Raw genomic sequence first — 13,936 nt, forward strand, 5'->3', positions numbered from 1 at the left:
AATGCACACACACCAACACATGATAAGGATTATACACTCATGATGGAATGGAAGGACATCCAACAACAAAATACAAACACACAAATGCACACAGGTCTGTGACGGAACATTGGTCAGTAGAGGACACCTTGTCTGATCAAACTGGCGTCACAGCTAACGTCTGCAGGGACACGGGAGATGGCAAACGTAACCAAATCTAACCTTCGGTTATCGAATCACGTCTTAAAACACACACAAACACACATTTGCACTGCTAAAGCTTTGAGGACAGTTTATCAGCAGTATTACTAAAAACAGTAACAGTATTAGCACTAACCCTATTTAACCAAATTCTTAACCTCAACTTGAACCTAACTTTGACTCTAAATGCATGTGTTCAAAACTGAACTAAGCCAAACTGTTGCACTACAAACGGAGAGCTTTTATGAACTTACCTATGTGGACATTTCAGTCCTTATAAAGACAGATACACCATGCACACACACAAATGCATTATAAACACGTTGCTGTCTTCCTTGGCCTCATTTCACGCTTGCCACTCTTAATGTGTTCCACAGCTGACTTGATCTCTGTTCAGTGCAATGGGTTTGACACTCTCCGTGTCGTCGGCTACTCTCTGCTGCCACTCAACTCAAGGGGAGACTCACACTTTGAGAGACACTCAGTCTCACAATTCAACAATGGTACTTACACCAAACCAAGAAATATATTTCAATTTTCTTTTTTTCTTTTTTAAAAGTGCACAACAAACTACTTTGGCTAAGGATGAATTTTTAACCTAGTTCAATATGGTACATTTAGACAAATCTGAGTTTATAAAAGTAAGAAGGCAACACTTTTTTGATTAAAAGCCACAGTGCTGGGGCAACCTCTAGCTCACCCATGTGTACTGTATGTATGCCCCATGTTGGCTGAGTCCTTGGCAGCGGCCCGGGTTTGAATCTGACCCCCAGCCCTTGGCATGTTGTCCCCCATCTCTCTCTCCCCTTTCCTGTCTTCAAGCTGTCCTGTCAATAAACAACCCAGTCTCATGTTTTTTTCGTGGTGGCCAGCACGAAAATAATGTATTTAAATAGTAAGCATATGTCGTGGTCACAGCACGACTACGGTAGCGAGTAGTAAGAAATGTCGAAAATCTGCGTAAGGAGGATGGTTGGGGTGGTGGATGGGTCAAACAATTCAGGACTTTCACCCCGGAGGCCGGGGATCGCGTCGCGTGTGTGGCGTTTTGTTTCCCCGTTAACCGTCCAATTATTGTCACGCGTTACCTGCGGCTGTCTCCCGGCGAATGAGGAGTCCTCCCCTGCAATCTCCGTACAGACTATTTTGTGCTGGCCACCACAAAAAAAAACCCGAGAAAAACGTCCCCGTGAACACGAATCAACAGATTAAAATAACGTGACCATTTCACGAACTGCCGTATAAAGCATAAAAGCCCCAAAAAAATAATTTAAATTTAAGTTTTTAAGTTATACTACTACCTACTAAATCAAAGACAAGAATGACCACAAATGAACACCAGTTAAATTACATGTCATGTTAGTCTCATTAGGCTTTCTGCCCCCCTTTACCCTATACATTTAGTCGCATTTAGATGAAAAAGTAGAAGCTAGCCACAGGCAAGAAAAAAACACTACTTTGCGAGCAGCTGGTGCTGTGGAAGCCCTTTGATTAAAACAAACCTCATTTTGCAATCTGTAGGCCCCTCAATGACCTCTGGGGGGGCCCTGAAACTAGAAAAATGTAAAGTCACATTACCATTACAAAACTAAAACAAATGGTGATATTGATACTTGTTTATTGATCTATTACCCTAAGTACTTCGCGGCTACTGGTTTGTGTATATCAAAGCTCTATAATGTCAATATATGTTGGACTCACTGGCTTATCAGCCTATCCAGGAGACAAATGTATTGTTTGTGATAAATGTGTTTTTTTTTTCTTTGTAATATGGACCATTTTTTACGTGTCTGAAATAAAGTAAAGTAAATAATAAAATAATAATAATAATAATAATAATAATAATAATAATAATAATAGAGTGAGGGCACCACCCTGAGCTCTGCGATGACGTAGTGTTTGCTGAGGACACTCCATTCAGAAGCACTGAGGCCTGCTAGTGCCGCTAGCTCACTGCAGGGCTTAATGGCTAATGCAGAGAGAGAGCGAGAGAAAGGGAGGAAGGAGGCAAAGCCACAGCTGATGCCACATCGGCGTCATCATGTCATTACTGACATCACCTCCCTGCCCATACAAATTTCCTGAATGCATACAGTGCAATGCAAACAACATGAGGACACCCAACAGTAAGCTCATTGATGGTCGTCCCATCATCCCATGTTTGGACACATGATTCAAAAACTAAATTAGTATCTTTGTTTGGTTTAATATATATATATATATATATATATATATATATATATATATATATATATATATATATATATATATATATATATATATATATATATATATAAATAAAGATTTGTTTCAGGCTATTGCTCCTGGCCAAAAATATATTTACACTCGAACATGACACAAATGTTATTGTTAAGCATGTTAAAACCACAGGCATTAGTATGCTGCTGTCAGCAGACTTTAAATTTGGCTGCAGATGCATCTATCATTGTGTGCTGTAGCATTAAGATTCCCCTTCAAACATAGAGTCTTAGTCCACACCAGCAAAAACAGTCCCAGACTAAAAGTACACAAATGTATGTAGACAGGGTTGTTATTTCAATCCACACCTCAAAGAAACTACCAACGCGTCTCAGCCATACGAGGACACATGCACAACATTGTGAACAAACTCAAGTTTAGTGCCATTGAAGTCAAAAAGTTAAAATAAAATGCAGAAGTGATAAGAGGAGATGGCCCTGCCTTAAGGACATGAAGGTCACCAATGGCAGCAGGAACCTCCCCACCCAACCACCCACGTACCCACCTCAGGCCATTTGCATCTCCCGTCCCCTCCCCCTCTCTCTCTCTCTGCCCATTTGTCTGTCAGGCATCCTCACCCATTTTCTCTCTTCCGCCTACGCTTGGACCCATTAGGGCAATGGGGGGGAAAACACGGGCGCAGGGCGAAAGGAAAAGCACTCTGAGGACATCAACAACGGTGGAAGGAGGAAAGGACTAGGAAATGACCAGAGGGGAAGTGAAGAGGAGGAGTTCCTCAGTGATGGAAATCAGAGCTGACAGGAGGAGTAGCACTGGGGGCTCCCTGTTCGACCCGTTTTAACCAGGGATGACTTTCACACACACACACACACACACACACACACACACACACACACACTCGCATTCACACTCCAATACCCAGTGACTCATGTACGCACACAAACAGTCCCCAAGTACACGCACACAAACAGTCCCCAAGTACACACACACACACACACACACACACACACACACACACACACACACACACGCTCGTTCACTCACTCATATGCCCACTGACACAACTGCATTAGTTACATACAGTATAAATACATAAGCTACGACAAGCTGCAGGAGGCATGGAGAAAGGATTGATGGGCATGAATGAGTCAGGAGCTGTGTGTGTGTCTTTTAAATTGAAACAATTTGTTGATGCACTAACAGTGAGTAAGCATGTAAGGGTCCAGCATTCATCTTGCCATTTGTGGCAAAGATAAGACTGATGTATGTATTAAATGTGTGTGACACCAGAGTGCAGTGAGTTAGTCAGTGAGTTAAACAGGCAGGCAGAACTCCAGCTAGTCTATTATTAGAGCTGCGGCGGCGGGCCCTGAAGGCCAGGGCATCGGCACGTGGAATCCTGCTCTCTCCCCATCTCTCTGATCTCCATTTCTCCCCTTCTCTCGCTCATCTCTCACAGGTCTTTTCCTTTTTCCTTCTTTGAGACACACTTAGGTGATTCACACAGGGAGCAAAGCTCCTTCAAGCAATGCAGTGAAAGAGAAGGAGGACGATGAAGAAAGGACAAGATAGAAGGAGCCAAATCTGAGACAGACACTCTGATGTTCATCAGGTCAACATCAGGTCAAACAGTGGCAACAAAAAAAAAACATTATTTAGGTGCTAAATAAAGACATTTTCCATGCAGGCATGATAAAGTAAAATCACTACTGCTGAATAGAGTTATAATTCATGTATTCTCAGTTTTACAACAGGTTTCTTTTTTAGGAACTGAAAAAGAGATAAGGAAATCATTAAAAGCCAAAACTTTTGGTTGTTCATTCTAAGAGCATAACAATGCCCATAGAATGAAATAAATAGAAAACTTTTAGTTTAGAGTTTTAAAGACATCACAGCTCTAAAGGAAAATGATGTGCCCCATTTCACTCAAAACTATATCCATATCCAAAAAGAAAACATGCCCAAACTCTGATGAACTGATGAATATGAGCACATTCCCATGAGCCTGCTGAGGGTCAAGGCATAAAATATAAATATTACAGTGAATCATTATATAGCAGTTTCATATTCAATTAGAAATTGGGTAGATAAAGCACCAGAGTACGTTTCTGTGTTCATAGAACTATATATTTTGTGATCCCCCAGACTTTTCATTTAATGCTCTGTGATTCTTTTCTAAAACAGTAGGGGGCAGTAATTCCCTGTACTTTCTCCTGGGTGCTTTTTAAAAGGGGGGTAAAGGCTGCTGACACTACTGCTATTACTCAGGGACCACACTGGGGACCTGTAGCATGTTCTTAACAGTCTGTGATGTTGTAATGACAAAAAAAAAATCATCTTAGATGCCAGGCTAGAAAACAAAATCCCAGTGAACTATTCTAGTAGAAATTTACAACAGACTCTGGTGTAGGTTAGACCAACCATTAGGAAAGCAATGGTCTAACATTCTATGGGCTTTAACATGGGAGTGAACAAGGTATTTCCCCAAAAATTAACATCTTAACCATCAATCCTCATTTCTGTGAACGCATGTTGTTTCCTAATACTCATTAAACATGTGCATTAAGACCCACCTAAATCAATCTCATGTTTCTATCCGTTTATCCAGGATCAGCATTTGTGGAGTAAGCCGATAGCACTAATTCACATCCAGGATTTTACCTTACAACATAACATGAACTTGCTACTCAAGTTTAAGGACAGGTCACTGCCCTCTCAGATGGGTCCAACAAGCAACAATAAAAACTACAAAAAAAGAATAATCTGGAAAACACAACATGGCATTCACAAGGTTGTTGGTCCCAAAAAAAAAAAAAAAAAAAACCACAAAGTCAGCTTAAAAAGTTTGAGAAATAGGTTTGTGACGGAAAAGTGTCCCGAAGCAAGAAGTATATTCCCCTGCTGCTCTAACAGAACCGCTCGGTGGCCAGCTGTGGTTGTACTGACTAAATAAAAACCTATATAGGTCAATAAAAAGCCTACCGTTTAATTTTAAAGTCTAACTAATTATACTTTTATACGACTGAATCTGAAAACAAATTGAAAAAAAAGATAGCTAAGGCATTTTCCAGGACGCAAAATTACGAATCCCACTATGGCCACGCCAAGACCCGCCCTACGAAGCAGCTCGATTGGCTGGGGTTAGGCATTTTGCCCTTGAGTTTTTAAGGGATTGGTCAGGGGATATGACCTGTACATGTAAGCATGGACACCTGGCCAATAGTAGTGTGTGAATGCTATTGAAGGTCGGGTTTTGGCGTGGCCATAGTGGGAACAAAAATATCGCTTCCAGGACAAATGTTGAACAGGCTTTCATAATAGGGAAAAAACTTCATTTCAGATACATTCACATTTTGAGATAACTAAATCCAACATATTATCAATGTAATCACTGAATTGCAGTTGTGCTCTGCAGCTCGGATTTCAGAATGTACAGAATTGTATGACTAGGAGTAGTAGTGCGTTTCCGAACAATGTGATGCATTTTTAACGCACATTAAAGAGCACTCTTAAAGACAGACTGTGATGTCATCACCACATCTCTGACAAGTGAATGGATTGATGTCCTCTTAGTGCTGCAGCAGGATGGCAAAACTATAGACTGGTCTACACTGCTACCTGGTGGACATGGGTACAAACACACACAACCTTGAATCTGTTGATCTGTCCTATTTTAATTCAGCCTGTAAAAAGCAGCAATATCATTATTTTTGATATGGTGTGTCAAGTAGCAGCTAGATATTGCTGCTTCTTTATTTACATTTTTACTTTAAGTGGTGTCCCTTTGTCATGTTGTGTGTTATGTCTAACAAGGAAATAAATATACACGTTGACTGCCATCGCATGTCTTACGGAACAGATCGACTTCCATTTTATCAAATTGTAACAATCCACAGACTCTGAGAGGCGTCGCTATATTAGGTTTACTTTTCTTTTTTAAATACACAAATCTGCCGCAGTTTGAAGGGTGTGATTAACCATATCTATAATGAGAGATCAAGGCCCTCAGTTTCGCTATGTGCCTTCCAGTTTCACTGTCAGCATATACCTGTAGGGCTATGGTAGGCAGGGAAATATGTTGTGGCTTGCTTTCTTGTGGCTGTGCAACTTACTATGTCAGCTTACCGTGGTGCTGTGTACAGACTGGCCCAACTCTATGACATGCGGATCAGTGGACTGAGTGTCTGCCACTGTTGGACTGATCTATGGAAAGAAAGTAAAGTCATATATAGCTGCTTTGGCATTTTACAAAATATCTCTTGATGTCTCACCTGCATAATTTACTAAATACTGTTTATAGTTAAAGCTTGAACACTGGTCAGTTATAATACAACAAGACATTCTGATGGTTTATAGGCCAGGTAACTGCTATCTGGCCTTCTGACCAGATACTGTTTGGTAGCCTAATGTTGTTGACACAAGCTTTTTACTATGATCATTTTATTGATTTTATTTCTGATCTTGTTGAGTCGTACCTTCTTCACGTTAGTTCATATGGTAGGTGATGTTAAACTTGTATATTACTATGATTTCAGAAAAGTTGATCTAGCACCTAATCATTCTAAGAAGAAGTTTGGTGAAACTGAACAGACCTGAATGGCTGTGGGCTGCGGGCGGTGAAGGTGGGGTCCTCTGGGGTGGATGTCAGTCACGTGTGGTGGGGGATCGGGGCTGGACCTCCGGCTGTGTTGTTGCAGGATGTCCCGGTAAGATTTGGTGTCAAAGTTTGTCCTCCACATCAGCACCTAGGGGATCGAGGGAGCAGCACAACTTCCATGATCAAAAGGTTCCCAGATCTTCTACTACACAAAGTAAAAATGTAACCTTGAAGTTACAAGCTATCGAGAGTATGGGGACTACAGTACAGAGTCGTTAGGTAGTCATGAAACACCAACCTGACCATCAGCTCCCCCCGAGGCAAAGAGGTCTCCTGCCCTGGAAAAGGCTACTGTGATTACAGTGCCCTGAAAAACAAAGTAAACAAAGTTACTGAATAAAAAAAACTTTCCATGACAAACACCATCAAGGACTCTAGGGAAATACTGGAACTGGAACAATGCTGCTCGGACTATATTATAGGTGCGATTCCAGGGGGGCCAAACATATTGGTGTTACCCTGTGCCCCCCCCCCCCTTTCTAGCCCCACCCCTGAATAATGGTGTCGGATGTCTGTGGTAGGGCGGCACGATATGAGGAAAATATCCAATTGTGATTATTTTGACTGATGTTGCGATATGATTCACGATATTGGAGGGAATTATCGTTTTTTTATCATTATACCATATCGTATCTCGTATATCGTACATAGGATAGGACTTGTAGGCTGGGACTTCTCTGCAGCACCACAATACTTTATTCAGAATGGTTTGACACATATTTTGCCATTAACAAATATTGCGCCCCCCTGCGATTTCGATATTGCACTAGTCCATATTGTGATTTTGATACAATTGCGATTCATTGTGCAGCCCTAGTCTGTGGATGACTTCACATCACCTTGTGTCCATGGAGGGTGTAGATAAGGCGTCCCTCCAACAGGTCCAGGACCTTAACAGTGCTGTCACTGGAGCCACTGATCAGGTAGTTATTGGACGGGTGGAAGGAAAAGCTGTTGATTCCTGCACTGTGGACTGATCCAGGATGTACAAAAATAGGCCACAGACACACACACATACACAAAAACACAATAACAGTAATTACAACAATTACAGTCGTGGTACACAGATATTGGCAAGGATATTTCAGGTAATTTCCAAACTGAATATATAGCATTATTATAGCTCTGACATGTTGACATACCTTGATAATGCTGAATCAGCTTGTTGGTCCGTAGATCCCAGATTTTCAGTGTACTGTCAGCTCCCGAGGACGCAATACAGGTGCCACTTGAGTTGAAGCCCACAAACGTTGCTGATCTGAAATAACAGAAAACACTCAGTGGAGTCAGTGACCTGCAGCAGTTTAAAGGTCCCATGACATGGTGCTCTTTGGATGCTTTTATATAGACCTTAGTGGCCCCTAATACTGTATCTGAAGTCTCTTTCCTGAAATCCAGCCTTGGTGCAGAATTACAGCCACTAGAGCCAGTCCCACAATGAGCTTTCCTTAGGATGTGCCATTTCTGTGTCTGTAGCTATTGAGGAGGAGAGAGGGGGGGCAAGGTGGAGGGTGGGGGTGTGGCCTTGACCAACTGCTACTTGGCTGTTTTGAAAGCCATGATGTCTCTCTCTCTCTCATGGGTGGGCCAAATTCTCTGGGCGGGCAAAGCAGAGAAAGGGGAGGTAACCTTGCCCTTTATGACCTCATAAGGAGAACATTCCAGATCGGCCCATCTGAGCTTTCATTTTCTCAAAGGCAGAGCAGGATACCCAGGGCTCGGTTTACACCTATCACCATTTCTAGCCACTGGGGGACCATAGGCAGGCTGGGGGAACTCATATTAATGTTAAAAAACCTCATAAAGTGACATTTTCATGCCATTGGACCTTTAACAGTCTGGTGTGTAATTAATACACAACAATGCCATCTATGGGCCTTTTTTCATACTTATAAATATTCCGTGATGTTTCGGCCTTTCGTCTGAAATTAAAAACATTCTCGGCCTACTCGGATCTCCTGCTTGGAAATGTATTGGTTGTTGTATTACAAAAAGGGACAAATACAATGTCCAAAGACTACTGTGCCAAGTACAAATACACAAAAATAAATGTTATTTAATTGACTAAAACCAACTGAATTTGGCCACATACCTATAATATAATTAAAAACCAAGCCCAAAGTGATGACAAAATCCAAGCTAAGAAGAATAACAGGACACTTTTAGAACTTACTCTCGATAGTCAGTGAAACAGTTGATGCAGTGTTTGGTGGACGTGTCCCACAGCCGGACAGTGCGGTCGTCTCCACAGGACGCTATCAGCCGCCCATCTGGGGAAAACCTGTAGTAAAAGACCAAAAATGGCCACTCGTCTCCATCGAATTCCCCATAGTGCCTAATTCAAGGCATGTTTAAGTGTGCCAAATATTTACAAGAAGTGCATAACTAATTATCCTGGTTTGTAAAACGAAATCCTGATGCGCAGCTTTGGTGAGCCGGACAAAAACTTAATTTCAGAAAGTAGCTAAGTGGTAAAGCTATCTTTAGTTTACCTATAAAATCCACACATGTGCTACAGCGCATGCCATTACTGAGGATGTGGTGCTGCTGGGTACCTGGCACAGCGCACCCAGTTGGTGTGCTGGTTGAGAGAGTAGACGAAGCACTGCCGGTGGACGCCCCACACTTTGACAGACTTGTCGTCAGAAGCTGTCACCAGTCTCTGCCCGTCGTACGAGAAAGCAACACTGCGTACAGTGGCCGTGTGGGCTTTGAACACGGTTGACTCTCCTTTCCTATGACAAACAGAGAAATAATAACAAATGCAACCAATTTAAGACTAGGGCTGGGTAGCATTCAAAAACGTGATACCGGTAACAATATTGTGACTTCAATACCGGTTACTAAACAATACTTTTTTCAATAACAATTTTATTAAACAAAAAGAAATTACAACATTACGGCACAAATCTTTTTTCTTTTTTTTTAGCTCCTACTACGTGAGGTAACGTAGAGCTTTTCCTCCATGTCTCTACGACGTGTAACGTTAGACATCCAATCAACAGCATTATTAGATCTTAGTAGAAGCATGCTGCATGCTTACTGACTCACTGACGCTGATGAGATTTACTCTTTAGGTATTGAAATTTGGTATTGAATGACGAGGCATTTTTCGGTACTTTAGAGGCAATTCGGTCGGTGCCTAAAAAGTATTGAATTCTGTACCCAGCCCTATTTAAAACCCAACTTCACCTAGTATTCATACCGTGCAACCTCAGCCTGCATGGTATGTGTCATTTCATATTACGGCCCATTTATCTTACTTAGTCAACAAAGAGGATTGATTAAAGTGGGAAAAGTGACTTGAGCCTACATGGAAGGTGTCCACAGTCGGACCGTTCTGTCCTTGGAGGAAGTGGCCACCAGGTTACCAGTAGGGGAGAACTGCACCCCAGTGAGGACGTCTTGGTGGCCAACATAGCGGAAAGCCCTCGCCTTTGGGGCCAAATTCCAGATCATCAGGCTCTTATCCACTGACCCCGAGGCTGGACGGAGACGGAAGAAAGATGAATGAAGACTTTACGCAAAAATATGAATTGCAGTCATAATTACTGGTATGTAAAAAGGCTATTACAGTGAATAAAGTGAGCTCAGTTTATACTGTAAACATTTAATTGTGCCTCATATGAAAGTAGAGCCTAATCTGACCACAAACATTCTGTTGGTCAGCGTTGTTGTCAGAGAGGCTCTCCTAAAAGAGTCACAGGAAAAAAAATGTCTGCAAAGGTCAATGTGTTTGAATCCTCAAGAAAAATATGGGCCATCAAAGTGCCATGTCAATACATCACTGTGACAGACGCCAAAATGACTTTCCTTGATAAAAGGTACGTTTTCTGACTAATAGATCAGTTGGAGGTAAAACACATAGTCATAATGCCAATGTGCTGTATTAGTTGATTCCTGCTATGTACAGTATGTTGAGCATGACTATGACACAATGTGTACAGTAAGAGTCACTTACATGTAGTTTACATATACAATTCAGAGGTTATTATTATTAAAGATCTGATCATTTTGCCAAATACTACAGTCATTAATGTATTTTACAATTTAAAGGTACAATATGTAACATGGGAAAGGGAAGTTTGGGGTCCCCTGCTGGAGCTGCTCCCCCCGCGACCCGACACCGGATAAGCGGACGAAGATGGATGGATGGATGGATGGAGATGGATGGAATATGTAACATTTCTGCTTTAAAATGTCTAAAAATGACCATACCTATGTTATATATTTTTATGAGTTGTGTTCTTACACTATCCTAAATGTTTCCACCAAATGTCAAACCCAGAGAAATCGGTTATTTTATTTTCAGACACGGCACGTTTCCTTTAGTCGCCCGTCAGTGGCGTCATATAACCTTTCACCCTCCAGTTACTCTAACTTCCGTCAGAACCTTATATACTGTCTATGGTCAGAACACTGGCACCAAGGTGATACGTTCAGGAGTAATTGTAAATCATACAATGTCGCAGAAAAAAAATACTTGTAACCGTAATACTGCTTTTTTTGCCATTCAGCATCATTTTGTGATTAATTACATCCCACTTTTTATCACAGTAATACAACAGAGATCTTATCTATTTCTAAAGTTCTATATCGATACCAGCTTGACGTTACTACAATGTGCTAATGTTGATGCTAAAGCTTTGTGGGTAACATTATGAGGTTACAACATTGTTCAACACACATACAGTTATTTTTAGTATGACTGTTTCGACCACAGCTAACAGGACTGAGCTAGCTAACCCACGAATAACTTCACTAGTAATGTTAACGTTTGCTGTAGATAGACGATTAATCTAATGCTAATTTAGCCAAAGTAGCACACCCCGGTCTGTCTGCCTCACTCCCCCGGCGCAGAGAGACTCAGTCGGGATGACAGCTGACAACAGCCCCGGGACATATAGCTAGTTAGTTACCGTTAGCCCCCAGTCAGCTATCAGCCAGCTACTTTCATTACAGCAACCCCGGCCAGAACTTATCTCCAGTGCCTGGTGCTTACGACGCTAACGGCAGTTTAATTAAACGTCGGGAAACTGACAATATCAGACCCAGCACCGAGTCACAACAGTGGCCATCAATAGCGGTAGCTAGCTACATCTCCGTAGCGCTACCGGTGTATGTGCCGAAAATCTCCTCCCTGCCGAATTTCGCCCCCCTTCGCGTTTAGCCGTCTTTACGGTTAGCTAAATTAACCCGACAAAAGGTGGGTTAAGCACCAAAACGAAAAGTTAAGATTACTGAAAAGTGAAGGGGAGATAATTCCGGGCAGCTGGGAGATGTTCTGCTGCTGCACAACAGGCATCGATCGTCCTAGCTCGCTATCGCGGAGATTCCCCCGACAATCCCCTCCCACACCAGTCTCTCAGCCTCGTTTAGTAGCTAGCTAGCGTTACCAGTTTTACCGTCCATTGTTTTGGTTGAGAGACCCCTAGCGGCAGAAAGTTACATATTGTACGTTTAACTGCTTCAGGCAACAACAAAAAATGCTTTTCTAAATGTTTGGACGGTGGTATTAATGTTAAAGTGTTGAAAAGCAGCATACTGTATGTGATTGCAGGCAACGGTCTACATACTGCCAAAGAACATCTGAGAATTTGTAAAGTTTGTGGTGGCAGCAAAAATTACCCAGTTGTTTGCGGTTTGGATTGAAGTCTGCACAGGTGACAGCACCTTTATGCCCCTTGAAGTGTCTCTCTAGGTTCGGATCCTCCTGCAATGGCAACGCAGAGTCAGTCAGGGAAACTCTGCATTTCCCTTTGCTGTATTAGTTAAGGAACCGTTTGCTCAAAGTTGTATTTCATGAGAAATTTGGAAAAGGGGTGGTGAAGGATAGCACAGTGATGAAAAAAAATTAGAACGTCTAACAAACACCTATACCTGTGTGTGTACTTGATGGAAACTCATCCACTATGTTTTTGTTAGAATCAGTTGCATGATGTCTGTGAAGGAGCCCTAAAGATTTAAGTCTAGGCTGAGGAGAAATGTGGAGAGCTAGGCATGAAGTCACTATGGGACACTGCCTGTCTAAACAGACAAAACATGGTTGCGTTTAGGGGGCGCATTAAAGAGACATTACACTAAGCAAAAGCTTCAAGAGCTGTTATAATATACCAACAACTAAATGTAATGTGCTATAACGATTTAACAAAGAGGACCAAAGGTGTGTCTGTCAGCAACATTAAGCAAATCCTCTTAGCAGAGACTAGCAAACTCTCCGACTCAGCTACCCTTAGCAGCAGTGTAAGTTATCACACTTTTGCTCATTAGCCCTTTACGAACGTATTAACACATATACTTACCATAACAGAGGACATTGTAGGCATTTATTAAAAGAGCTTATGTTGTCAGAGGGAAAGTTGAACCGCCCGGGCTACTCTGTAACGCTACTTCCATGACTGTCAAACATTGCGCCTTCCTCTCAGACCAAACTTGTCGAACTCCGATAACAGGGGGTTCTGCTCGACAGTCTTTTAGCAACCTTAGCTGAATTTGAATTCCATGAACGCTAAATGAAAACTGAGTTTCGTGTTTGCATACGCTGCCGAATAGAGCCCGTTATTTCCACAGCTAACGTTAAGCTTAATTACTGGCCACCTGTAGCAACGAAGAGAGTGGTGCTGCATTCATGATACATATGAAAACGGGTAGATGTGATTATCCGATGGGAGAATCCCGTTCACAACTTGAAAATACTATTATTGATTAATAGACAATATTCATTAAGATGCAAATAAGAATGGTAACCAACTGGGAAATTTGGCGCTACATACAAATAAAGAGAAATCAAGGCTTTACTCTCTTCTCAAAAGGAAAGGTCTGCAGCCAAATATGAGTTAGTGAACATCAAATCAAAAAACAAAACATAAATATTAAGTT

At 41.8% G+C, this 13,936-nt stretch overlaps 1 protein-coding gene across 4 annotated transcripts in view; it reads right to left on the reverse strand.

Annotated features, from left to right (window-relative positions):
- The window catches only part of poc1b (POC1 centriolar protein B), a 53,797-nt gene extending 40,129 nt beyond the window's left edge, over positions 1-13,668 (reverse strand). The window contains exons 1-12 of one of the 4 annotated variants that reach the window (XM_028585451.1): positions 13,360-13,668; positions 12,686-12,770; positions 10,371-10,542; positions 9,613-9,792; positions 9,231-9,338; positions 8,200-8,315; positions 7,897-8,030; positions 7,296-7,364; positions 6,993-7,145; positions 6,526-6,603; positions 1,683-1,727; positions 991-1,007 (exon numbers count right to left, since the gene is read on the reverse strand). In XM_028585451.1, coding sequence (XP_028441252.1) covers positions 1,707-1,727; positions 6,526-6,603; positions 6,993-7,145; positions 7,296-7,364; positions 7,897-8,030; positions 8,200-8,315; positions 9,231-9,338; positions 9,613-9,792; positions 10,371-10,542; positions 12,686-12,770; positions 13,360-13,383 — 1,140 coding nt within the window. In that variant the 5' untranslated portion in view covers positions 13,384-13,668 and the 3' untranslated portion in view covers positions 991-1,007; positions 1,683-1,706. Of the gene's footprint in view, positions 1-990; positions 1,008-1,682; positions 1,734-6,512; positions 6,604-6,992; positions 7,146-7,295; positions 7,365-7,896; positions 8,031-8,199; positions 8,316-9,230; positions 9,339-9,612; positions 9,793-10,370; positions 10,543-12,685; positions 12,771-13,359 lie in introns of those variants that run through there. The other 3 variants (XM_028585450.1, XM_028585448.1, XM_028585452.1) reach the window with 3 other exon arrangements.
- Positions 13,669-13,936: the final 268 nt, after the last annotated feature.

This window comes from Perca flavescens, chromosome 8, assembly GCF_004354835.1.
Source record: "Perca flavescens isolate YP-PL-M2 chromosome 8, PFLA_1.0, whole genome shotgun sequence".
Taxonomy (NCBI): Eukaryota; Metazoa; Chordata; class Actinopteri; order Perciformes; family Percidae; genus Perca; species Perca flavescens.